This window comes from Castor canadensis, chromosome 5, assembly GCF_047511655.1.
Source record: "Castor canadensis chromosome 5, mCasCan1.hap1v2, whole genome shotgun sequence".
Classification (NCBI taxonomy): domain Eukaryota; kingdom Metazoa; phylum Chordata; class Mammalia; order Rodentia; family Castoridae; genus Castor; species Castor canadensis.
In genome coordinates this window covers 70,879,541-70,905,977 of record NC_133390.1, presented here as the reverse complement: position 1 = coordinate 70,905,977, position 26,437 = coordinate 70,879,541, and the positions used below count along the sequence as shown (strand labels likewise).

General features: G+C 45.6%; 1 protein-coding gene across 1 annotated transcript in view; it reads right to left on the bottom strand.

The window, feature by feature from the left end:
* Pdia5 (protein disulfide isomerase family A member 5) overlaps positions 1 to 26,437 on the bottom strand; it is an 85,737-nt gene that overhangs the window by 22,891 nt on the left and 36,409 nt on the right. The window contains exons 6-11 of the mRNA XM_020183414.2: positions 25,704 to 25,796; positions 22,248 to 22,308; positions 17,299 to 17,366; positions 10,148 to 10,239; positions 9,982 to 10,053; positions 3,572 to 3,708 (exon numbers count right to left, since the gene is read on the bottom strand). Coding sequence (XP_020039003.1) covers positions 3,572 to 3,708; positions 9,982 to 10,053; positions 10,148 to 10,239; positions 17,299 to 17,366; positions 22,248 to 22,308; positions 25,704 to 25,796 — 523 coding nt within the window. The remainder of the gene's footprint in view (positions 1 to 3,571; positions 3,709 to 9,981; positions 10,054 to 10,147; positions 10,240 to 17,298; positions 17,367 to 22,247; positions 22,309 to 25,703; positions 25,797 to 26,437) is intronic.

The following is a 26,437-nucleotide window of genomic DNA, read 5'->3' as shown; positions in this document are numbered from 1 at the left end:
GTAATTACAGAGTTCTAGGTCAAAGGAAAAAGATGGCCCAGTAGAAAAATGGGCAGATGTATGAGTAGGTTATTCATGGGAGAAATGTGAAAGGCTAGTGCTATGGTTTGGATCTTAAATGTCCTCTAAAAGCTCATCTGTGAGAGCTTGGTCCTTAGGTAATGGTACCCTTGAGAGGTAATGGTAACCTTAGAAGGTAGGGCCTAGTGGAAGGAAGTGAGGTCATTGGAGGTGTGTCCTTGAGGAATATATTGGGACTTTCTCTCCCTTTCCCTTCCATATACTATCTTCCCTCCCCTTAACTCTCTCTCTCTCTCTTTTTCTCTTCTTGCTGTCATGAAGTGAACAGACCTACTCTGACATGTGCTCCCTGATATGATGTTCTGCCACCATAGACTCAAAAGGCCACAGGGCCAAGTGACCATGAAACCACTGAGTCTGTGAGCCAAAATAAATCTTTCCTTTTTTTAAGCTGATTTTGTCACAGCAGCAGAAAGCTGATTAACACACTGATTACCTCATGAAGGGATGTTCAGCTTTTCCAGAGGTCGCAGAGCTGCAGAAAAGCTGCACTTCACCCAGTCAGGCAGAACTATCAAAGGCAGATAGCATCCACGGTTGCAAGGGTGCAGACTGTGCCACTGCTATACACGGTAAAATCTAACAAAGCTTTAGCACCCTGACTCCATGGCCAAGCAACTTCACTTTCAGCAAGTAATCCTACATATTTAGACAAAACATCAGGGAACATCCTAATACTATATTTACAAAAGTTCACAGTATTGTTTGAATGGAGAAAAACATCAATCGATAGGGGACCAGTTTAGAATCTATGGCATATCCAAATTACAAAACACTATTCAGTGGTTAAAAACATTGGGATAGATTTATATGACAGCACCTTCATTTACATGGAAACATCTTTAAGACCTACTGGAAAATGAAAGTATCAAATCATGAAAAAAAACTGGGAATGATTCGACTATGTTAACAAAAATGAATAAATAAAAAAGGAAAAATCCTGTAACTTAGATGAAGCTCTGCAGATTGAGAAGGAAGGCTGTGAAACTTTAGTGGTGGCCAGGCCTGGGGAGGGAGATGCCCATGCCAGCACTGTATTCTCATGTACCTCTCAAACCTGCACAGCCTACAAAAAAAGTGCTAAAACTATTTCTAAATTATTTGTACAATTAGAAAAAAAAACTCAGTAGCATGAAGGTGTTTTATTTCATGATGGTTATACAAATCTATACTTGTATTGACAAAACAGTCAACTTTACTGTATATTAATTACACAAAATAACAGAAAAAAAGAATTACAAGAGTGATGCCCAAAAAATGAAGTGGTTGCTACTGAACAATGGATTACAGGTAGTTTTTTTCATCATTTATATTTCCATATATCTTCTAGATTTCCAATAAAGATCATATATCACCTTTAGAATAGGACAAAAGTAAAGTAAAAAGGAAAAAAAAGAAGAGTAGAAAAGCTGACAGGGACCGGCTACCAATGACAGGCTAGCTCCTGAAAGCACAGTGGTCTCCAGTACACATCTGCTGGAGGTCAGTTGAGGCAAAGAAAGCATCTCACCTTGGGCCTGCCGTAAGGCTAAGGGTAGACGGTATCAGAGTGGGCAAGGGCAAGCCCTTGCAGCACTGGGCAGAGAACAGTTAAGGGGGACTCTGGTTCCTTAGCAGCTTCGTCCTGGGCTTCAACACCTGCAGGGGTGTTGATGGGACCAGCAAAATGACAAGCTTCTCAGGGACATCCCTTTTCACTAACCCCACTTAAGTGATCCCTACTTAGGTTGCATAACCATGGCATGTTATCTTTCCCTGGGAGTTACGTGGAGAGAGGTGGAGAGAGACGGAAAACAACAGGGAGAAGAGAAGATGAGCAACAGCAGACAATCTCACTTCTCACCCAGAACACTTCAGAAAGAAACAAAAGGCAGCAGGATGGGCAGCAGTCAGTGTCCTGCAGACAGGATTATAGGCATGAGCCACTGGCACCTGACCCCATCAGCACTTCTGAGACTGGCCAGAAGAGCTCATTTCAGCTGGGGAGACTGCAGTGCTGCCAGGCTGTCTTAACAGTTGGCTTCTTCAAGTACCTCTAACCTTGGGAACACTCTCACAAAGGTCCTAGCAGGCCTGAGTATAACACACTCCTAAGGCCCTATCTGTAATTACCATTAATCAGGAGGGTCCTGCAAGACTGGAGAGTCATCAAAACTTTTGTTTTAGATCCTTTTTGCCTACTTTCTAGAAACTCAGGAGACCAGACTTAGGGAATATTTTTTCTTGGATTCTTCTTTAAGAATTTAGTACTACAAGAAAAGAATTAGAAAAGGCCACAGTAGCAGTGTGTTTATGAAAAAATCCTGGACTAACCAGGAAGAGGAGAGTAGGCAGGAGTCCAGCGGTCAGGCTTTGCCTCTGTTTCTCCCAGATCCAATGGCTCTTGATGTCTAAAGCATTACAGGACTCATGAGAAGTGGATAACCTGAGCCATTTCTCTGTGAGACAGTCTCCTTATCCTCAAAATAGGTTTAATAACACTCACTTTGTGATACTATAGATAAGATGCAAGATGGCCCTTTCATAAGCCACTCTGTCACCATAGGGTGATGCACAACTGTCAGCATGAGGACGCTTTATGCTGAACAGATTAATCATGCATTCTCCTCACAGAACATGGCTCTGGGGACAAGACTGCCTCCTCTCCTGCACTGACACTGCAGTTATGACATAATCTGTGAAGCACACACTTCCTGTTTTTTCTTTCTCCTCCACAATCTCTTACTCACCATCACTGGGCCAAAGAGCTGACAGGAGGCCTTTATGACAGAACATAGCACCCTTCACCAAGCTGTGACGAGGCCCAGCTCTTCACCCATTGAAGGGCCCATCAGCTCTGGGCCCAGGGTTGCCATTCCCTTGCTCACCCAGGACCAGCCTTTTATCTCTTGGAACCAACTAGTTAGTTTTCCATTCTCCACAGGTGTGGGAAGGACACTGGCCCAGAAAGACCCTGAGGTACAAACCTTCCAGGCATTATTGCAAGCACATTTGCACCAGGGACCCAGCTGTCTTCCTTGATTCACTGTGGTCATCTTATGCTTAGACGGAAACCAGGTGGAGCAGAAAGACAGCATTCTACACGATGGAAGATCTGAGGTCCCAGCCTTGGCCTCACTCTGCCTGCTCAGCTAGGTGGCAAGGGCAGACCCTCTCTGTGCCTTGGTTCCCCACTGGTGAGGAGTGATCACTGCCCTAGGTAGTGTCCTGACTCCTCCTGCTCAATGCTGAGTTGAAGGAAGTCACTTAGACCTGAGGGTGGTGAAGCCTCACTGGGCTGTCACTGAGGAACACATGTGACCTGACCAGGACTTCTGTACAGTTCCAACCATAATGTAAGTAGGTGTGCGCACAGTGAGGACAGGACCTTGCCTGACCCCATTGCATCCCCTGGTATCCAACAAGTAAGTGCTCACTGGACTTGGGTCCCAATGTGGCATACCCGTCCTACTCTGTGAGAAGGGGTCAGGGGGAACAGAGTTCCACTCACATGGGGCGTGGAACATGACGAGAACAGAGGAGTGCTCCTTCACAAACTGGTCAAAGTCTTCATCGGTCAGGTGATAAACGGAGCCGCCCTCATCTGCCCAGGGAGTCTCGGGGACCTGGGGCTGTGGCGGCTGCGGACTGGAAGACCAAAAAGAGGCAGAGCTCAGAGCAAGCCCCGGGGCCTGAGCAGCCCTTATAAATCCAGCCCCCTAGACACAAAGCCCCCAGTGGCTCAGCAAGTCCCACTCCACAGGATCAGCCTCTTACAAAGTGGAAGCTGGCCCTGGAGGAGAAGTCATGGGGTGGGAAAAACTGCCCATCTCCACCTTCTCCTGAAAATCTCAGAGTTACTTAGTGGACATCATGGTATAAATAGTGGCTTTTAGCTAGCACTCTCACTTCCCCCCAGGAACTGAGGGGCCTGCTAGCTTTCTCACACTACTGCAAATTGGCAGGAATAAGCAGCCTGGTGAAGGGTGACATCTGCAGAAGCTCACTGTTGAGCTCAGTGCTGCCCACAGGACTGGGGAAGGGAAAAAGGGGAACAGAGGAGAGTCTGGTTAAGTGTATAGGGTGAGAGGGAAGGGGCCAGGGGTCTGAGAAAGCCCAAATCTAGATGGGTCAGAAGAAGCTTCCACAGGACAGCGGGAGAGCTCTCACTGACCAGCTGAGGCTTCTAGGACAACAGACTAAAAGCGTCCTACCAGGCAGTATCTGTGGCACCTCACTAACTGACAGTGTCTGTATCACCTCATTAACCATGCCAGAAGCCCAAAACAAAGGATCTGGTTTTCCCAGAGCCCACACCAACTCTTCCACTCATTAGCTAAAAAACCTCAGGTGCCACCTGGTTTCTCAAGAACGTTTCCATTGTGCGGAACCCACTCTGACACCTGTGGCCCACAGTGCTATGGGAGGGAAGTCCCGAAGGCACCCTCCCTTATCCAGGACAAGATGGCTGGTGACAAAAGGTCCCTGCTGCCTTACAGCCAAGCACCACTGCACCTTAACCGCAGCTTTGAAAAGCCCTATAGGATGACAACATTGGAAAGATAACCATTGTTTTGAGCCTGTGAGAGCCTGTAGTGGGAAACATTTTAAAGCCCAGCTGCTGGGGCTGGAGAATTCATGAGTGCCATGGCTCACACAACACCCCCAACCTCAACCCCCCACAACAGATGCTTGGGTTTGGACCCTTTAGAAGCTCTATGTTGGCTCTTCTGACTGGGTCCCACTGGCAGCTTTGACCATCCTGGTCCCAAGAAATGGAACATGGCAGGAAGGTGGCAAACCACCTTGAATATCCAATGTCAGATGGGACTGGTGGCAGAATCAAGCTTTGGAATGAGTCACCAGTCAGACAACCATCTCAGACTATCATGACATCTAGCGTCCTACACTTGAGCTCAACCACTAACCCCTCACACCACTGTTGATACCTCTAGGAATTTGTCTTTACCAAACACCAGCAACCATACAAAGTTATGTGCATTCAAAGGTATATACTGCAGGATATTTGTCACGGCAGAGAATGGAAACAGGCCAGTGTGCACAGGAAGGGGGCAGGTTAGGTACTCTCTGCTGACCATTCCCACATGGAGGGCTATGTGCTGAAGGAAGAACAAGGTCTCTCTACACACCCACATGAAGACTACTAGAGCTGGAAGGATGGTTCTAGAATCTGCTAACTCTTGCATAAAAAAGGGGAGATAAAATATTCATGTTTACTTGTATCTGTATAAAGAAAGATTTTAAGAACATATAAGACATAAGTTGTAATCGTTACCTTTATGGAGTGTGGGAGGAGAATGCAAAGGAGGAGATAGGTGGAAGTAAGATTTCTCAAAGTACACTTCTAAAGTTATGTCAAAATTTTTATTTTATTAATGTAATCTACTTAAAAACAAAATCAAAATAAGGGCCGGTCATGATGGTTTATGCCTATAATCCCAGGTACTTGGGAAGTAGAGATTGGGAGGATGGCAGTTTGAGGTCCGTCAAGGCAAAAAGTTACCAAGACTCCATTTTAATAAATGAGTTGGGCGTGGTACCATACACCAATAATCCCAGCTATGAGGGAGGCATAGGAGGAGGGCTGAGGGCTGAGGCCAGCCCTGGAGAAAGAGCAAGATCCTATGAGAAAAGTAATTAAAGCAGAAAAAGATGTGGCTTAAGTGGTAGAATGGCTGCTTAGCAAAGTATGAGGACCTGAGTTCAAATCCTGGTACTGCAAAATATATAAATAAATAAATAAATAAATAAATAATAAAGATAAAAAATTTGAAATTCAGCAAGAAAATAAATGCAAGATGGAGAAGTAGTGGTTTGGTAGGGGCACAAGCATATGAAAGAACCTGAAAAATTTCTAGTTCAACAGGGAGGAGAATGTACTCTAAAACACTAAAATAACTGTTCAAGAGGTTTTTTTTTTTAATATGAATCCACTGGAGCAAAAAGAACAGGAAACACAAAGCAGGAAAGAGTAAAAGAGGTCATCACAATTTTAGAAGCTAGAAAACCAACTTAGCAAAAACAGGAGGCAGAAACCACGCCTTAAAGCAGGGTTGCAGCCAGGCTGGAAAAGGAAGTGCCATTGGAAACTGAAGCAGTTAGACCCTCAGATCCGGAGAGCACCCACTCCCACCCAGCACAGGGCTAGAGGTTTACTTACTGGAGAGGACTGTGGGAAACAGGGAGAGAGAGCCCAAAGCCCTGAGTTATGCTTTTCACTGTCAGCCTCCCCCTGATGGTGAGCACCCGAAGACTCGGGCTCTCTCTCTATTAACTCTTGCACCTTATACATAGCAAGCACCTAATAAATGTGTGTTGAGTGAATGAATGAGAGAAAAGTGGTTAAAGGAAATTAAGGTGTTTTAATCTGGAGAGGAGAAAACATGAGAGAACACAGTGGCTATCTTCAAACATTTCAGACTCTTTGAAAAAAAGAAATTATGATTTATTTTCTATGGCCCTGAAGATGAGAACCAGTGGAAGGTCCAGAGACAGAAACTTTAGCTTAGTATAAGTAAGACCACTCTATGTACAGCAGGTGAGAGGGACAGAGAGCAGATGTGGAAATGAAAAGACATAGTTGAGTGCTATTCCTCTTCTCATCAGCTCCAGGCCTGCGGCAAGCAGACCTGACTTAACACATCTGCCAGTGTCCTCTGTGTGATTCCTTTTTATCCACCTCTCAGGTTCACCTAGGCTGACAATGACCCCAAGATACTTTGTAAATTTATCAAGTACCACCCAAATGTTCCTAGATAGTCATAACCTATCCTACAAATCATTCCAATATGAGTGGGCAATCTCAAAATGAGGCAAAGGGGACTGAGGGGAATTGCTGGGCCAGTTTGCTGACTCCTCTATGCCCTTCCAGGCCTATTACTGCTGTTACATGCTCTGTGGGTTGAGGAAAGCAGTTATCCCAGGCTTTCTAGAACGGGGAGGGTCACACATTGGCTCCACATCTCAGGGAGTGGTAGAGCACTTACACAAGGCCCTGAGTTCAGTTGCCAGCACTGCAAAAAAAAAAAAAAAAAAATTCCATAGCAAAGATGCACCAAAATGTATTGCTGCATATGTGCCCCTCAGTCTGCCTGCTTAGCCCAACTCACCAGTGTGAGATCTGCCATGAGTGAAGGGACAGGAGGCCATCAGGAGCACAAGGGGGTATAACTGCCATGATGGTGTGAGCCCTGCAGAGCCCTCATGCCCTCAGACACCAGTCCTGCCTCACTCGGTGCCACCCTCTCATCACTAATTGGAGGGTGAGATGGATGTTTTTCTCTCCTGGAGTTCCATTATGTCATCCAAAGAATCATCCAGGCCAGATGCACCCTCATCCTTCCACAGTTAGCTGCATGTAAGCCCTGAGCAGCTATGGGCTAACAGAGGGGCCCAGGGCAGCAGGAAAGGTGGGATCACTACTACTCTCTGGGATTTGGGAGGAAATGGTAGACTTAAAATGATTTAGATGGGGAAAAGCCACACGTGGTGCTGGATATACAGAGGAAACACCTAGAAGGAAATTCCCCAAAATGTCATGTTATCTTTGGATAGCAGGGTGGGGGAAGGCTTTTTCTTTCGCCACATTTAAAAGTTTTTCTGTAATAAATACATCTCACTTGAATATCCCTAAAATCAGAAAAGACTTAAAAAAATTAAGCCAGTTGGTAGCACAGTGACATCACTAGCTATTGTTGGGGCATCAAGTCAGGCAGCTCATTAGATGTCCCTTAAGAGGTGGCCTCCCTGTCCCTGCCCTGTGGGGGAGTAGGCTGCAGCACAACCCAATACTGAGTGCTTACTCCTGGTAGGACAAAGCAGCATGCAAGTCCCTCCTCATCTCCCTTCTTATCCTGGAGACTATGGATCCACCCCAGGCTAACAGGGGCTCCTTCCCACTGGTGAGAGGAGAGAGGAAGTGGGAAATGGGGAGGCACGGCACAGGACAGAACTCCACAGGCAGGAAGCCCAGGGTGCGGGCAGGCCAGAACAAGGTGAATGGGGGTGGGGAGCAGTGGGGTATAGAAAGGGGAGGGCTGGGAGGATGGGGTGACAGGCTCTAGTGGGGAGATAATAACCTGTCACTAAAACTCCATTGCCATGTTCCCCTTGTCTAGGGCTAGCAGGCAATTCTGAACACTTTTTTTTTTTTTTTCAAACACCAAACCTTATCCTTCTAAAAAGATATGAGGGGTGTTTTGAAAGCAAAAAATGTTAGAAAAGGGGAAGGGAAGCAGACAGATTTTATGCTCTGGTGACAAATGAGATTGCTATTTGTTGAAACCTTCCCCCAAAGCAGAGCGAGGTATGTCTGACTGGAGGAGAGGACAACGCTTATTATCAAATGAGAAAGGAAAACAGGAAAGTGAAGGCCCAGGTTAAGACAATGAATACATGATAATGGGGAGCAGCCTTCCCAGGCAGGGGCTGAAAATGAGGTAGCCGATGAGGACAGAGATGTGAAAACGCTTCCAAGAAATAAAAGGCGCTACGCAAACACACTGCTGCATTAGCAGTTCCTCTCCCCTGGGAATGGGGAAAACAGAAGACTGAGGTTTTCGACCTTTGGAAATCCAACAGTTTTTTTGTTTTTTTTTATTTTTAAATACAAAATGCACTCTTTTTACCATTTTGAAAATAACATATTCTGAACCTCCATATCTTTGGGTTGCTAGTTCTTTATCCCTAGGGTTTGCACACAGGGTCTCTAAAGGTAAGGATGGCATTAAACATCCACAAGCTAACAACCAGGAAAGGGGTAGGGCTCCAAGCAGAACACAGAGGGGCTGAGCTGGGCTGGGGAGTTGCGGGGAACAGGATCAGGCTGCTGGGCTCAGTGCTGGCCCTGCTACTGCCTATCAGCTCTAAGACTTTGGGCAATCAGCTCTGTCACTGTAACCTCAATCACAGAACAAGGATATCATAACACCGTCTTGACAGCACTGCTGTGAGCACTAAATGGAAGTCCTCATGAAGTGCCTAAAACAGTGTCAGCCACAAAGTAAGAGTCCCAAAACATTAGCTGCTTTATAAATTCCTAGACGTATGCACAAATAACCATGCAGAGCACAGAGTAAGCAGGGCAAACAATCAGTAGGAGATGCCAAGGGGTCCCATAAAGGCACTGGTGAGGTTGTGATGGGTGGGCAGGATCAGTGGGGTTATCAGAAGGACATAGCAGCAGTCTGGCCCAGTGGAGGTTCCAGATGAGGGGGTGGTGCCAGTGGAACAGTGGGATCTGGCATTCTGCAGTTCTAATCACATTATAAAACGGGGCACAGGGTGCCATGAAGCTGGGCCTAGGGGAGGGGGCTAGTGGGTACAGTAAGGCACTCTGCAAGTTTAAGGCATCAGAATGTTTCTAGAGTAGCTTTAGCTTCACAGCACCTAATACAGAGTTGTGTTTAAAATAAATGTTTAAATGATAACTCTAACTTCAGAGAGACCTCCAGTAGAACCTCTCCCAAACCTGATGTCCTGGGTGAGAAATACCTATATCAATCAGATAGATAGTGGTGGAGGAGGGAAGTCAGGGGATTCAATTTGAAATGTGGGAAGATTTCTGAAAACCCTTGACTATTCCAAAAGAACTATCAGGCTTACAAGGCCCCTCCCCAACTTCTGCCCATGCAGAAGAAAGGGAAGGAGACAGACACTGGCCAGGGTCTGGCCAGGTCCCATCATTATAGACCCAGGACTCACCAAATCTTCATGACTCTTGTCACTCCAATAATACAGATCCCCACAATGATCTAGACTCCAGGCTGAACCAGCCATGCAGGTAGCGTGTCTCATCTTCCCTTCCTCACTTGTCCCCAGCCCCTGTACTGAGACTGAGGGGCCACCCTTAGCCCAGTTGATGCCCCCTCTGGGTGTACCCAACACAAACACCCGACTTACTTCTTTAGCCATTCCACAATGTCCTCAGCTGTGGACCCATAGTTGTCATACTGGAACAGAAAACGCCCTTTCCTGTGAAATGTGAAGAGACAATGTGGCTCAGCCAGGGACACAAATATACCATCAGGGAGGGAAGCGAGCTCTACAAGGGAAGCAGGGGACTTACTCAAAATAGCAGATGGTAGGATAGCCATGCACGTTGTACTCCTCCTTGATGTTTTCAAATTCAGAAGGGTAGACATTCATCCCGGCCAAAACCTGGGAGGAAGAACAGACTAGTTCACAGCCTGCCCATGTCCATGTACAGCCTAGCCAGGTGTCCCAACAGAAAAGACAGATGGGACAAAACCTCACAGACTGATGTGCAATCAGGGCCACGGGAGAACAAGACTGGCTGAGACAGGAATAAGGATGGAATGTTCTGTAAAGTCAGACTTCTGGGCCCAAGTGTTGCACTCCATACAGCTATTCAATTAAACCTGCCCTGCAGGAAGACCATCTACAAGCAAAAGCAAAGTTCTGAGTGCTGAGGAAGAAACGTGGCCTTGCTACCAAGTTCAGGCAGCACTTGGAGTGGGGCCACAGCCACCCAAACACACACTATGTCCTTTTCTCTGCCTATGTCAACTCAGGCTATACTTGCTCTTTTCCTGAGTTATGGAAATAAGTGGATTGTGGACATCCTGAGTCTCTGTACAAGGTCCTCAGACACCTTCCTGGATACCTCATAGCCTGCCCTCTCAGTCTTCCCCAAGGCCTGAGGCATGACATTCTCAGTTCTCACAGTTCAGATATAGCCAAGGTGACTGTGTGGTTCTCATGGTACAATATGACAAATGTGGTGTCTGGGGGCCTGCCTATTTCTCATTCCTCCAGACCTCTGTGCCTCCCCAACTCTTTCTTCCTATTTGTGACCACTGTCCTCATCCTGGTTTGATCAAAATCATAGAAGTTTGACCAAGTTCTAGCTCCAGGAGCTCATGTGACCAGCACCCCCTGAATTGGAAAGAAGAATTTTAATGCCTGTGTTACTAATACATGGCTAAATACTAAGAACAACCCAAAAAACAACATCCTTACAGATTCTTTCCCACAACAGGTACCTTCTTCTCTAGGGCTGGATCAAGCATCAGGACTTTGAATCTGTTCTCATGAGAGAATGTCACTAGAACGGCCAGACATGGGAAAGCTGCCCCACAGAACAGGATGGTATAGAGGTAAGGGGAAAGGAAGTTCCAAAAAGCAGTTAGAGTGGCAGAGAAAAAGAAGGCCAGGATGCTAAATCTCACCATTTTCTATGCATAAGGACACATGGAAAAGAAAAAGGGAAACAGTGGTTTCAGTGGCCAATGAACTTGATCCAGAAGATTGCTTCCTCTTGTGAGTCATGTGGCCTTGGGCAAGTCACTCACCCTCACATTGAAGGTGCTTTATTTGGAATGTGTGGGTGATGAGACTATCACAGAGCTCTTAAGAGAAGGCCCAGGTCAAAGGTTTCAAGCACAAAACTGATGCTCAGTAAGTGTCAAGATCTTTGTTTCCTACCAAGACTTTCTAGTGATTGAGTCACTTGTGCCTTTGGCCTCTCCATCTCCAAGGGCGTCTGAATATGTCTTTCCAACTGTTTTAAGTACCTAGCACAGTGCCTGGCATATAGCAGGCACATAATAAATGCTTACTAAATTACCAGGACTCTCTCCAGCCCATCTTGGAATGCTACAAAGAAAACAGGGAGAATAAGCCTGAAACAGAACTTAGTAGGAGCCCTGAGCTCTTTAAAAGCCATTCTGTTCATTTCTCAAATTGATTCAGCCTGTTCCAGTAATATTTGTCTACTTTAAAGATCTTTTTTTCTGTCTAATTGATCTCTCTTGTGTCAGTGCACATTCACCACAAGATTAATCGTACACGTCCTCCTCTTTCATCACTTCCCTGCACCAAAGCTTCCAATTCCACTGAATACAGGCTAAAATCCAACTCCATACTCAGCACATATGGTTTCTGATTCGTTTCTGAATCCTTCTTTCTTACAAAATGTAGTTGTACACCTGCTAGGGTGTGGATTTTGCAATCTCCTGAGGAGACAGTCTGAGATTCACAGGAAGGAAGCTGGACCGTCCGCCTTCTCAGACACCCTTCTCAGTACACAGCAGCATCCCACAGTGGCTAGGTGTGTGGGCTCAGGGCTCAGAACTCAGGACGCCTGGCTGCAGTCCTGACTCCCCACTTAGCAGATATATTTCTTAGCTAGTTACAGGTGTACCTCAGTTTTCTCATCTGTAGACATCCCATGTGTTTGTGGTGAAGATTAAATGAGGTAATATAAGTAAAGCCTCTTTAACACTCAAAACGAATTAGCCATTTTTGTAGATACTAAGCGGCCCTCTAATGCTGCCCACATGTGCAGAAAACACATTGTCTTTGCCTTACTCCCACTTTGTGCCTTTGGTCCCCTTGCTGAGGATGCTTACTCACCACTGCTTAGCTACCACAAAAGATTCATTCATCCTTTAATACACATCGTATCTTCCATAGGTAGCCTTTCCAAACCTTTGTCTGGGCTGATGCTTAACCCTAAATAAACATGTGTGCATGAGGTTGTGCAGTTGGTAGGTCTAACATGCTCGTCACATCCAATCCTTGCCCCGGGAGCAATCATGGAAATGGCTAGCATATGAGCTACTGCTCAGAGAAGGGTCAGATTCCCACAGAAACCCCAGAAGGAGAAATGGAAGCAAGCCATAGCAAGATGTGGCCCAAGAGATGGAGAACATTTCTATCTAACTGGACTGTGGGATACACAGAAAGCAGAAGCAAGACTAAGTGAGTTAGCTGGGATCACTTTAGAGAAGGCCTGAACTACCTATGAAATTGGGGCTCTATTCAGGAAGTGACAGAGAGCTACTGAGGTCTAAGTAAGACAGCAACCACAACCTGCAGCATTGTTTTGAAGTACAGTTACCGCTCTGCATTCATAGTTGCCCCTCTGGATCCCCTCTCAGGACACCAAAATCCTTGAATGCTAAAGTCTCTAATATAAAATGGAGTAGTATTTGCATATAACCTACACACATTCTCCCATATGCTTTAAATCATCTATTACTTAATACATAATACAATGTAAATGCTACATACATAGTTGCAATAGTATATTGTTTAGAGAATAAGAAAAGATCTACACATGTTTAATACAGAAGAAATTTGTTTTCCAAATATTTTTGATCTACTGTTGGCTGAATACACAGATACAAAATCCAAGAATATGCAGGGCCAACTACATAAAGGACAGGGTGCAAGGTGAAAGTTACAGATTGGGGCAGCAAGTCAGTAGCCTTTGATGATCAGCTAGTGTACCTAACCAGAGCCTAGCCCAGGATGGTGGGCAGGGGAAAGGTGAGGGGTGAGAGGAGATGTTCAAAGAGGCCCTGGCATGGGACGTGTTGGTGGAGGAGCCTGGGCGACTCAGCAAGGGGCCTGAAGGAAAGCTGGTGTCTGCCAGATGGAGAAATGCTGAGTTTTATTTTAGACATCTTGCATTTGGGACATGGGGAAAAACCCAGGCTGAGATGTCAAGCAAGCTGTCAGACATGTGGCACTGGAGCTTAGGAGAAGAATTCAGGCTCTCCAGAACTTTATTTTGCTGAAGCTATGGACATAGATAAGATCACTGAGGGACAGGTTGTAACAAGACAAGAAAGCACAGTGCCAGGCCCATGCTCCATGTGCTAAAAAGAGAAAGTAGAGCCTCGGGAGCACCCCCACTTTGTGAGTGGGAGGACTAGGTAAGGGAAATTGGGAGGAGGGTCTGTCATCTGTGTCTGCCAAGTGCTCTGTAAATTATACATTTGTTCCTCATGACAACCCAGTGAGGGGTGCAGGGCTGGCATTACCATCCCCATTTCACAGATGGAACAATGGAGGGAGGCTCCAAGGCTAAGTAGCTTGTCTGAGAACTCCCAGCCAATTAGTGAGAGCCAGCACCAAAGCACAACCTGCAAAAACCTGTCACCACAATAGTTGTTTCAGTGTTACACCCAGACTAGACCATTATGGCTAAGGTTAGCAAGAGGCTGGGCAAAGCTCAGAGGCCTAGTGTGGAGTGGATAACAGCAAAGCTGGGAAGAGAAGGCAGATGGAGATAGGGAGACTCGTTTTGATGGCTGCTGAGACAAAGAACAGCTTGGCCGCTGACAAGGATGTCAATTAGCAAGCAGTAGGGAGAAGAGACACTGATGAATCACCAGACATCAATGACAGTCCAAAGAGGCAGATCTGAGTTTGGAAAATGGCAAAGGCCACACATCGCTGACCTGGCTTGGCTCCCTCTGTGACATCATCAGGTTGGACACCTCCCAAGATCTCTTCAGAGAAGGAAAAGTTCTGACCCTAGCCAGCCAAAAAGAGCTCAAAGACAACAGAGATGAAGAGGAGGCAGGGGGCCCCAGGCTGGCTAGATTTCAATGGTGGGGAGGGTGAGCTTTTGATTCCTAGAGAATAGCAGCCCATCTGTCAGTCCTGCTGCGCTCTGTGTGAGAAGATGGAAAACAATCAGCACCTCTGGTCACCCAGCCCTTCCAGCCCTGTCTCCAGCTACTTCATGAGCAGGGCCTTCAGAAGCCGTGCCCTTCCCCCTTTATTTAGTTGGGAAAGGGCTAGAACTTTACAAAAGATGCTTTCCTAAGACACTAAGGGGAAAATGGAACAAAACAAAGCTCATGCAAGAAAAACACAAGCAAGAAAACATGAGCTCACACAATGCAGATGCCCTGGGCACAGGTAATTAACACCCAGCTTCCACTGGGCTGCCTAGGTTCAAAGACAAACCTCCTAACTTTTCTATAATGTCATTGAGGGAACGGGAAGAGGCACCTTTTGCATCTGAAAACAGGGACCTAGATAAGAGAAGCAGTCCTCTGATCACAAGTGCTCTTTAAGGTTAATCTTGTGAAATAGCCTGGTGTGAGGCCTGGACCTAGAAAAAGATCCACCTTCCAGAAACTTTCTTCCCACCATGCCTGCTCTTAATAATTAATGCTCTGGATTCCTTTTAAAGGAAGGAATGTCACTCTACACAAATACAGAGCCTAAAATAAAACATACTCAGGAGTGACAAGCCACACACTCATCTGTGTGTACTGGGTACTTACTGTGAGCTTGGCCGATGCTATGTGCTACAGAAACAGACTTGTCTAGAACACAGCTCCTACACCCAGAAAGCTCACATATCATGAGCAGTATCAAACGGCAAAGTGACATGGAATAAAAACAAAGATAGACAGACCTGGCCATGCATGGCAGAGAAAAGCTCTGCGACAGCAAAGGAGGGCACTGAAGGAATACTGAGTTGGGCAGTTGCACTACTGACTGAGAGTGGTCCATGTCATGTATGTGACTGGCATCAAGTCTTCTTCTGCTTTGATGGGGCCGGCTGGGATAATTTGTATCTAATTTGGGGATGGAGCGATTTATTTTACAGCCTAGAGTTCGGAAGTTGAGCAGTTTTCTAAGTGTATAAGGGCACAGGCAGGGAGAACACAGTAGGCAATTAAGTCTTTTCTCCAGGCTAAATAATTTTAAAATATGGTGTCCACTGCGGCCCCAAAAATATGCAGTGAAACTTCCCCAGAGTGATATATGTGTGCCCCAAAGCCAAATGACTCCAGGCAAGCTACTAAAAATTCATTAGTGGGAAACAAGCAGAACCTTGGTGTTGCTCCAGAATGAGGTCAAAAGAGAAAGCATCGGTTCTTTGCAAGTCAATCTTGCAGGTGGATAGCAAGGGCCATTCCTATGTCCAGGTGCTGCCACTTAGATTTTATAGGTTGGTTTGCGCTAATTACCATTTAATTTGATCCATAACAATCATGATACAGTTTGAAGACCCCAGATCTCCCTCAATGGAACTTGGGTCAATCTTCTGTGAAAGGTTTATGAATTCTTCCATGTTCCTGAGAGGAGCCAGCAGCTATTTTTCAATTATCACCAAAACAAAACACTTCTGCTACTCAGGACAAGTATAAAAATGGACAAATATATGTGTACATACACACACAAAAGAAATCAAAGTGGGATCTTAAAGAGACATTTGCACACCCATGTTCAAAGCAGCATTGTTCACAATAGGTAAGAATTATTCAAATGTCCATCAGCAGGTGATTGGATAAAGAAGACATGGGACACATACACAGTGGAATATTATTCAGCCTTAATAAAGATGGAAATCCTGCCCCATGATACAACACAGATGAACCTGGAGGATATTGCTAAACAAAATAAGCCAATCACAAAAGGACAAACATGGTATGATTCTACTCTTATGAGGGTTCCAAAATTGTCAAAATCACAGAAACAAAGTAGAAAGTTGTTTATCAAAGGTGGGGGTGGGGAGTGAAGGGAAAACTCATTTGCAGATTTTTACAGATTTTCAGTTAAGATAAAAAGGCCTGGAGATCTGTTTCACAATAATGTAAATATACTTAGCACTACTGAATATGCTTAAAAATGGCTGAGATGGTCAGTGTAGTAGTAGTATGTGTTCCTGCCACAGTTTAAAAAGGGAACAGACATATGGCAGAGAAGAAAAGGCCTGGCAGGATGGAGGAAATACAGACAGCAGGGAGTCCTGCCTCTGTGCACCATTCCACTTGCTTGGACTTCTCCGGAGGCCCATTTCCTCAATGGCTCTTCTTCCTCCTCCTGTCCCCTCAAGATGCACGTTCCTAGGACACACCTGTCCTCCTCTCTGCCTTCCCCTATTTTTCCCCCTCCCTCATTCAGGGATTGCCTGCATTCTCAGCTCTGCAGTTCCCTGGGAGGGTTTTTGGTCTTTCTGCTTTGCTTTTCTACCTCTTCCTGGCCTATAGGAATACAGTGCAGGGGGGAGTCTGGGCCTAATGGCCTCTGTGAACTTCCTCTGCTTTTCTTCCAGTCCAACCCTTGTGTGACTGCCTTGCCACTGGGTCCCCCATCAATTGCCTCATCCATTTGGGAGCTTGGCCCCAACCCAACCCTGGCTGTTTTGCCCTTGATCCCTGACCTCTGAGCAGTACCACCTTTGGTTTGTTGGTTTCCTGACTATTTTATCTCTGACCTCTGACAGAGGTCAAACTCTCTGTCCCAGCAAGTCTATGGAATTAGTACTCCATCTTTATGGAGAACAGTCTCTGAGCCAAAGCATGGCTTTGTTTTAAGGAACTGCCTGGACAGGAAGGTGGTGCCTTCCCATTTCAAAACCTGCCCTCCCACCTTGCCCCCAGCATTCTTCTCCACGAAGACTGACAGCCACCCAGCCCTGATGGCCCATGACGCCTCACTTACGAAGTGGCCTCGCAGCTGGGTTGCGGCCTTCTGGAAATGAGGCATTATCCTCTTGCACATGCTGCACCCTGGTCACAAGCAGAAGAAAAACCAAACCCAGTTACAGTGATGGCAGCCCTGCAACAAGCCCTTTCTCCCCGATGCTGTTCTCTACCCACAAACATGTATTCAGCCCAGGGAGCTCAAGACTATCCTGGACCCTGGGAACCTGAAAGGAATAGGAGGCAAAGGTCCCAGCCCCCAGGGAGCTGATAGTCTCTGCTGGACAGAGCCCAACAGTCTCTCCATGAATGTTAGACTGAATAAGGAAACATGCCACAAGCAGAAGGGCAAAGCCCAGAATGAAACTGCTGCTGACCAGCTCAACAGGAATTTAGGGAGCCAGGACAGATGTGGGAGAACAACCTCCTGTGTGCACAGCTAGAAGCCGCCCTCACCAAGGACTGCAAATGAACCTGAGTCAAATGCCACAAGGAAGGAAAATTTGTGACCATAAATACAATGACTTTTGGGATTTTCATGCCTTTTTTTCTCTTCCATTAATAAGGATAATTAAGCAATCACTGAGGCAGGCCGAGTGTGCAAGGTGCTGGCTCTGGCAGCTGGGAAGAGCACCAGGCCAGCACTCAGATGCAGGCACTAACCTTCCCTTGATCTGGCTAAGTCACCTCCTCTTTCTGGGATGTTTCTTCTTCTGGCAAATGAGGGAGGAGTGGGGTGGAGTACAAAACCCCAGGCCTTTCCAGCTCTGAAATCTGGGGTTTCTGCAGTTCACATGGCCACATTCCTCTTTTGGGATGGTGATACTCCTCTGCTTCCTCCTCCCAGCCTTGGGGGACTCAAGGTCAGGCAGGCCAAACCCTAAAAATCGACTACTACTTCAGAGTGAACTTGATTTAAACCCAACCAAGGCAAGCCATGTTTCTGCGCTGACTCCACTGGACATGAGAATGAGTTTCTTCAGCTACCAGAATTCTGACATGCCAGGTTGTCATCCTTTTTGACAGCTCCTCTGTGCAAAACAGGCATTGAGGCATCTGATGGCCACAAAAACCAGAGCTGCCTAGAACCAGGCTGTCAGGCTGGTTCTCATCTCAACTGAGCAGAGTGAGGCCACAGCCCATGTGGCAGCAGGCTAACAAGCTCTAATCCATGTTGAGCCACCACCCTGGCAGTCTGTGAGCAAATAATCCATATCAGAGGGGCCTCTCACCCTTTGGAGAAGATACAGACACTGGAGAATTGGGAGGAGGTCCAAACTCCTCCCAGGCCACCTAAATCTCTCTGGCACAAAGTCTACTGGTCCCCAAAATGCCCCTCCCCAACATTCCTGGTGACAGACAGATAGACACGCATACATGCCACAGCACATGAGCCCTGGGTTTAAGTTCCTGCCATCAGTCTGGGCTTTCACTCAGGAGAGGCAGGAGAGCAGAAGTTGTGCACAGCACCTGCCCTAGAAGATGAGAAGCTCTCCTCAGGGACATAGACACCACTAGTGACACAGGTAGGGACATTGTTCCCACTGTAGAGTGTCACAGAGTTAAACGGAAACTGGGACAGTGCTTCAGTGGGAATGCACAGTGGGTTACCCACAGGAAGGAAAATGGGAGGCTGCACAGCACAGAGAAAGCTTGGCTCCGAGGAATGAGACCCTCACTTCATCTGCCCTTGGCCCTTGCTGGCTGTGGCACCCTGGGCAAGTGACTTAGGCTGTATGAGCCTCAGTGTTCCTGTCTATATAATGGAGATAGCACTTGACCTGCAGGACCAGGAAGGCAGGCAAAACCTGGCCCTCAGCAAGGGATGCCTACCAACTGGGAGATATCTCAGTGCAGCACAAGGCCTGAGAGTTGCCTCCCTGTCCTCAGGAAGTAAGGGTACACATGCTGCCTCTCCCCTGCGTCACTACCTCTTCACTCAGTGAATTTAGTGTGATGTCCACTGGGCCAGCACAAGCTTAACTATCACCTGTCTCCACAGGTGTGGCCTCTCCTCCAGCTCTGTGGCAATATTGCCCACCCTCCTTGCCAAATAGGTGACAGGCCAACTGTCCCCAGGGGTGGAGGCCAGCAGTTCTGGTGGAAAAAAAAATCACTGGGGGAAGAAGAGGAGTATTAGGAAGCTATAGGCCCAGCCAGTTTCCAATTTAATGTTACTGAAAATAGAGTGGATACTCTGAGTCCTATCTGAGTTTATCTTTCAGTGGATTCAACTGGGAGGCAGGGAAAGAGGTAAGATTAATTATCACTCTCAAGCCCCAAAGTGAAAGCAGTCAGGCTTTTTAATTCAAAGAACAAACATTTACTGAGCAAGCAGCAGGGCCTGGGGACCCAGATGCCATGTCACAACTAAAGGCTCCCAGTGCTTCTGGGTTCATGCACCCAACACATGATCATAGACGTCCTAACAGATGTCCTGGTTAGAGAATTGTTGTGTATCTCAGGAGCGAGCTGAATTATGAGGCCCTGGAGGCTGTGCTAGACGAGTTTAATAAAAGCACGAGTTTGTTTCATTAAACACACACACATAACAAAAAGAATCCAAGGTCCTAGGACCTTGGAAGCCACCCAATCTGACCCTCCATGGGAAGTTTAACTTAGCAACTCTGTTTTCTCTTCCTCTCCTATCACTAACACACCCTGTGTTAGGAACCCTGCAAGGTTCCTAACTTCCCCAGCCCCAGCTTTCTATTATATAAAGATGATCCCTCTGCTCACATAGTTGCTGCAATGAATAAGGCAGGCACACTGCCGGGCAGCCTGGGAGAGTGGGTGGGGGAGATGGTACAAAGATTAGGTGCAAACCGCTACTGAACCACTCTTTTAAAATGATTAATGTCATTACAAAGAAACCTGCATGGCTGTACCATGATCCTGCCTGGTAACATGCACTGCCTACTGACACACACTCCCTGTTTTACATTTTCATTTCACCAATGTGTTGCATTCTGAAGGGTTCAGAGATAAAACAAACGAGTCCCTGCTCCTCCTAGGATGGTTAAGGCAGGGTACTCCTGAAGCAATTCATGGCTGGGCAGTTAATAAGATCCTTCCAAGAAGAAAGAGGAAAGGGTGAGACCAACTAATGAACATTAATAAAGAGAATGAACCAGGGTGAAAGTACAGGCCATTCTGGACGGAGCAAGAGCTACAGGCAGTAGAGAGGAGGTTAGGGCTGGGGAGTCTACTGACATGGTGAACAAGCTACAGGCCACATTGGGCAGAATCGACAGAACTCAGAGGAGCACCCAGCAAGTGAGGGTTATCACCATCACCAGAGTGCACAGGTAAAGGGCCTCAGCTTAAAGAATTTCTCAGAAAGGGAGATGTTGATGGGCTTTCAAGAGTAATCAAAGTCAGGCGCCAGTGGCTCTATAATCTTAGCTACTTGAGAGGCTGAGATTGGGAGGACTGTGGCTCGAGGCCAGCCCAGGAAAAGTTTGCAAGACCCTCATCTCCAAAATAACCAGAGAAAAATGGACTGGAGTGGTACAGCATGTGCTTTACAGGTATGAAGCCCTGAGTTTAAACATCAGTTACACAAAAAATAAATAAATAAACAGAAGCCTGGCACCAGAGCCTGTGACATCCACCTATGCCACACTCATACCTGGGCACGCCCACCTTCTACAACTAACAGTCCTTCTCTTTCTTCAGCCATGCAGACAGGGGCACCTCTGGCTTCTTGAAGGGCACGTGTAGTCCCTAGACTTGGCTCAAAGGGCCTTTACTAGGCTTTAATCACACTGTGACTTGGGACGCATGAGACTGCAAGGGTGGCCCAACAGGGATTACTTGTGACTGTCTCTGTCACAACTACTTAATCTGCTGTTATAGCTTGAAAGCAGCTACAGACAACATGTCAATGTACAGACATGGCTGTGTTCCAATAAAACTTTATTTATAAAAACAGTGGCCACCATGGGCCATAGTTTATTGATCCTGTATTACAGACTTATAAAGCAGTACACATAGCTGATAATTTTTCAATAAAACAGAAAATAAAATATTGTACATTATATCTGGTAGAGCAGATGACAAGTATGGCTTTCTAAAACTTTAACTTCATCTTATCAATGTGTAATTTATATACAGTTATAGTACTAGATTGCAATATTTGGTTTGTTTTTTGAGACAGGGTCTTGCTAGGTAACCAGGCTGGCCTCAAATTCTTGATCTTATCTCAGCCTCTCAAGTGCTGGGATAAGGTATGTGCCACCATGCCTGGAAATAAAAAAATATTTTCAATTCTGTGAAATGTAGCTAAAAGTGTGAAAGCCACTGCTCTGATCCGACCCCTTCTCTTACAGGTGTGGAAATGGACCCAGAGACGTGGACAACTTGGCCAAGCTCACCCAGCTTGCTGGTGGCACAGATGGACTTAGAATTCAGGTCTTGAGGGTACCACCTCAGGGTCCTTCTGCCATCCCCCATGGCCTCTGGCCTCATACAGGGACAGAGCCCAAATCCTAGGGCCCCATTTCTCTTCTGGACTTCTGCCTTCCCAGGTAGTACCAACAGATGAAGAGCCAATGCTGGAGAGGTGGTGCCTCCCCCACCACCCGAGGCAGGCAGGCTCTGGATGGCAAGGAGCAGCGGGCCCAAGGGGTGACACAGCGACAGCACCAGAGTGCATCTGAGATTGAGAGCACATGGGTCTGTGGGCCCACAGGAGGCAGAGGGGTGGGAAGGCAGAGCCTTTCCAGAAGACCACAGAGTGTCCAGTGTGAAGAGGGCAGAAGGCTGCTGACTCTAGTGGAGAGCAAATGAGGACAGCGGACAGCAGGAAGCAGGGAGCCAGATGGAAAGGTTAAGAGAAGAGGTACGGATGGAGCGATGGAATAAGAGGCCAGACCTCGCTTCCAGATGGCCCTGGGAAACCCCAGCTGCCTACCACTTGTAGAGACTAAATGATGGACTTAGGCCCAAAGGAGAATGTTCACTCACAAGGGGCATAAAACATCATGAGGAGCGGCTTCTCTTCCTTCTTCAGGAGTCGTCTGAAGTCCTGTGACACAAAGAGACATGATTCCATCAGTTCACACACAATGTGATAAATCCCCCTGCCCCAGTACCTACAGCAGCGGAATACACAGCGGGGAGCACCCCAGAATTTACAAGGTGTCTAGTCACAGCACATCAGATGCTGAAGAACCTCAGAGCTGGTTATTCGAGACTACCCTGCATATTACAGAGTGGGAAACTAAGGCCATAAGGGGACACATGGCTTTTCCAAGTCCAACTGGTGAGATATAATAGCCAGGACCAGCCACTAGATGTACTTCTAGTCCTCTGCCCCTTCATGTGATTTTGGGAGTGGTTCTATTGTGGTGAGGGTAGCTGTTTTCATGAATTTCCAGCTTGGTCAGATGGGGATCTGATAGTTGAGGTAACAGGGAGTTAATCCTGGCCCACTAATCTCTTTCTCAGCTCTGGCCCTACCACCACCATTCCAGTCCCAGACCCACTGTGTGTACAAGGGCATAAAAATGAGGCCTGCCTGGCCCTCCAGGAGGTTACAAGCTAAAGAGATCATTTGTATTTGTAAAACTCTTAGATCAAAGCCTGGAACATTACTAGACAATGCATAATGACTTGTTAAATAAATACAATAAATGTAAAAAGACAAATGGTCATAGCAATGTTAATGTAGAGGCTTAAGCAGGACAGAGACTTTTCTTCCAATGAGAGCTAGTGATGGATGAGAAACAGCAAATCCATCAAGGGCTGCAGTGAAGCACCAAGACAGGGCATATTTTGATTAACATAAGCTCTTCTAACCAGTTTTCACAGAAGAAAATTATGGGTTTTTCTCTTTTGAATAATAAGGAGAATAAGAGAAATTTCAAAATGCAACTTTCTGACAACAGCAAGGCATTAGGTAAATAAATGATGGCAGATCCTGCACAATGGAATACTATTGCAGCATTAAAAACAGTGGAGAGGAATACTTAGTGTCACAATAAGATGTGCATGTTACATTAAGTGTGAGGGAAGCAAGTTACAAAACAGCATATACAATATAATGACGTCTTAGTGAGTAAAAATATGTACGCATTATGTTAAAAACCTCAAAGGCTACAAAAATATCAGCTGTGGGTATCTCTCAATGAAAAGAATAATTTGTGGTTTTCTTTTATGCTATATATTTTCTAAATTTTCAACAATGAATGTGTATTACTTAAAATTATTCAGCTAAATAAAAAGGATAATTTTTGTAGGTATCTAAAATATTTTATAATAAATCCTGAAAAAGTTTACTCTTATTTATGTAACTAGAGGGTACAGGAACTCATTTTAAAACAGAATTAGTAACTAAGTGTCAACCTAAATAGTAACCAGAGAGGCACTTTAAAAAATCATAATACTTATGTGGGAGTAAGCAAGGAGGATTGTAATGTCGACTCTACCAGCCATGGAAACCTTTAAGGGTAAAATGAAGACTATATAACTTCTTTTGACCTAATAATCCTTGGCCACAAGGATTAGTAACAAGGGTGTACAGGGTGGATAACAAGGTTGAACAGTGTTTGGACAGACAGTGACAGACAGCTTCCAGAAGTGTTCCTTGTGTAAAGTCGTGGCAGACTTTTGTGCAAGCTTGTGGTTCTGGCAGAGTCATTGTGACTTGTTCTTATTATCAGGCATATGCACAGAGATCCCTTCCTTCATAAACTCACAGCTTTATTTTATTTTTAATTTTCTTGTTAAGTCTTAACACAAGATTCTCCATTTTGATTCTGATAACTTTCACACAGATATTTGATCCTAACTGGGGAAAAAAGGATGCAAACACTTTGAAAATTATCTTCTGGGTACTCTGGAGATAAAACCCAGTTAAAGATCTGAGGAGAGTGGGCGCCAGTGGCTCATGCCTGTAATCCTAGCTACTCAGGAGGCAGAGAACAAGAGGATTGCGGTTCGAAGCCAGCCCGGGCAAATAGTTTATAAGACCCTATCTCAAAAAACCCTTAACAGAAATAGGGCTCTGGAGTGGCTCAAGGTGAAGGCCCTGAGTTAAAGCCTCAGTACCGCAAAAAAAAAAAAAAAAATGTTTTAAAAAGATAAAAGGTTTTATGGAGTCTGCCACAATTTGGATTCATATCTTGAGTAGTAACAAATATTACAAGCAAAGATGCTTAATTACTTTCACAAATATGGAATTCTAAGCCTAGAAATTGAATCAATATTTAATCTAGAACTTTCAGTTATTTTGTGTGGGGATTCAAGCAGCAGAAAAACAGCTATACCTTGTATTCCTGCATGACAGAAAAAAAAGCACAAAGAATAGCAACAGAATTACCAGTAGGTAAGGAAAATATTTCTGCATAACATTCCTGCAGTTATGGAAGAACGGCTTCAGGAAGTTCAGGATGTGACACTGGGGGTAGGGAGGTGCCAGGAAGATAAAATTTTATCATCAAAGGAACAACAATCATTTGGGCTCTCTGCTTTTTTCATGGCTCTAGGCACCCATGCCACCTTCTCTTGACACTTACTCCCTTCCCCTTCTAGTTGACACTTTCTATCCTAGAGAATGTGAACACCCAACCCCTTAAACTGAATCACAATAGACTGACCTCCTTGGGTGGCCCACAAAGATTACAAATAATCCCTCCTCTAGAAAGTAAGAAAGTCATCATTTCCTTTTAGACTAATAGATCAGTAAGTAGTTTTAAATGAATAGGGAGAACAAGGGAACAACAACAACAAAAACAAATGAAAAGGCAGAGGAGGCAGAGGAAGATAAATGCTATGCTTTGTTTCATTAAGACAAAAATAAGCAATCTCCCTACATCTCCACAAAAGCAATGCTTGCCTCACAGGCCACGTGACATGTAAGAGAAGACCTGGTACATCCCTATGAAAAGGCACAGCTATGCAAACTAGTCTGAGTGGCAGAAGAGGCACATTCAGGTCAGGTGGAGCAGGCTGTGGAGGGAGGGGCAGGTTGGTCACAGCTTTGGCTAAATATTAGAAAAACTAATGCAGACTATAGGCCAGATTCACCCATCCACTCCTCATGACTGGCCAACTCTGAAAATTAAAGCTAAGAGGATAAAGATTTTGTTCACAATTACACAATGACTCAAAAAAATGTAAAGTCAATGCCACCAACATATGGATTATATAGTAAGGGGAGAACATTTAAATCTATACTTTTATAAGGAAAATCCAAACATGTTAAAACATATTAAATAAAAGAGTGGAGAATGGAGAACAAGTTCAGGCAGTCACCTGTGATCTCCTATTAGTTACATCATGGAGTTGGGAAAAGGAATCAAATATTAGGGTCCTAGCCTAGTTCCCCTGGGGGAATAGTTCCGTGGGCTCCTCTCCTTGGAAGGCCCAGATACCAGGAAAGGATCCAACATCTACAAGCACTGATGGGGAAAAAATTACCTTTTCACTATCAATGTGGACAACATCTTTGGCTCCAGGATCTTCCTCCCACAGTGGGGGACCTTTAGGATCTTTCAGAAAGGCCACTATAGACTGAGGAAAAAAGAAAGAAGAGAAAAATGCATTTTTAGCCAGGAAAATGGGAGGTAGAGGAATCAGGTACCTTCCTTGTTTTCCTGCCTGGTCACCGAGGTACACCAAGTGTCAGACATGGGATGCGACATGTGGTACATGCTTATAGGGTGAGCTATCTCCACTGTCCATGGATATCACCACTAAGTGCCCCCAAATGCACTTGTACCACTCACACTAGGCTTTTTCAATCACATGACACCTCACTGTTCAGCTGATCCATACTTATTATGTTTTCGTGGATAAAGAGAAAATGAGACAATGAGCTAGCTTATTCAAACCAGAGACTTCCTAGTGCTTCCACTAAATCTTATTTCCTCCAAGAAGCCTTTCTGACCAACTGAATAAAGACCTCCAGACTTGTACAAAGTGGATACTTCCTCATATCTATGGCCATTAAAACTGTCAATCCCATAAGCAGATAATCACACTACTTATTTCCTGCTGGGTACTTCACAATCTGCACAGGTTGTGTGTTAGATCCTGATTATGCTCAGTGGGGGCTGGAAAGCCCCAGTGCAAGCTGTTCACCAACATGGCCTGGTGCATTGTTGCTATACTTCTCTTCCTGAAGGCCTCCCTTCTAGACCCACAGAAAGAAG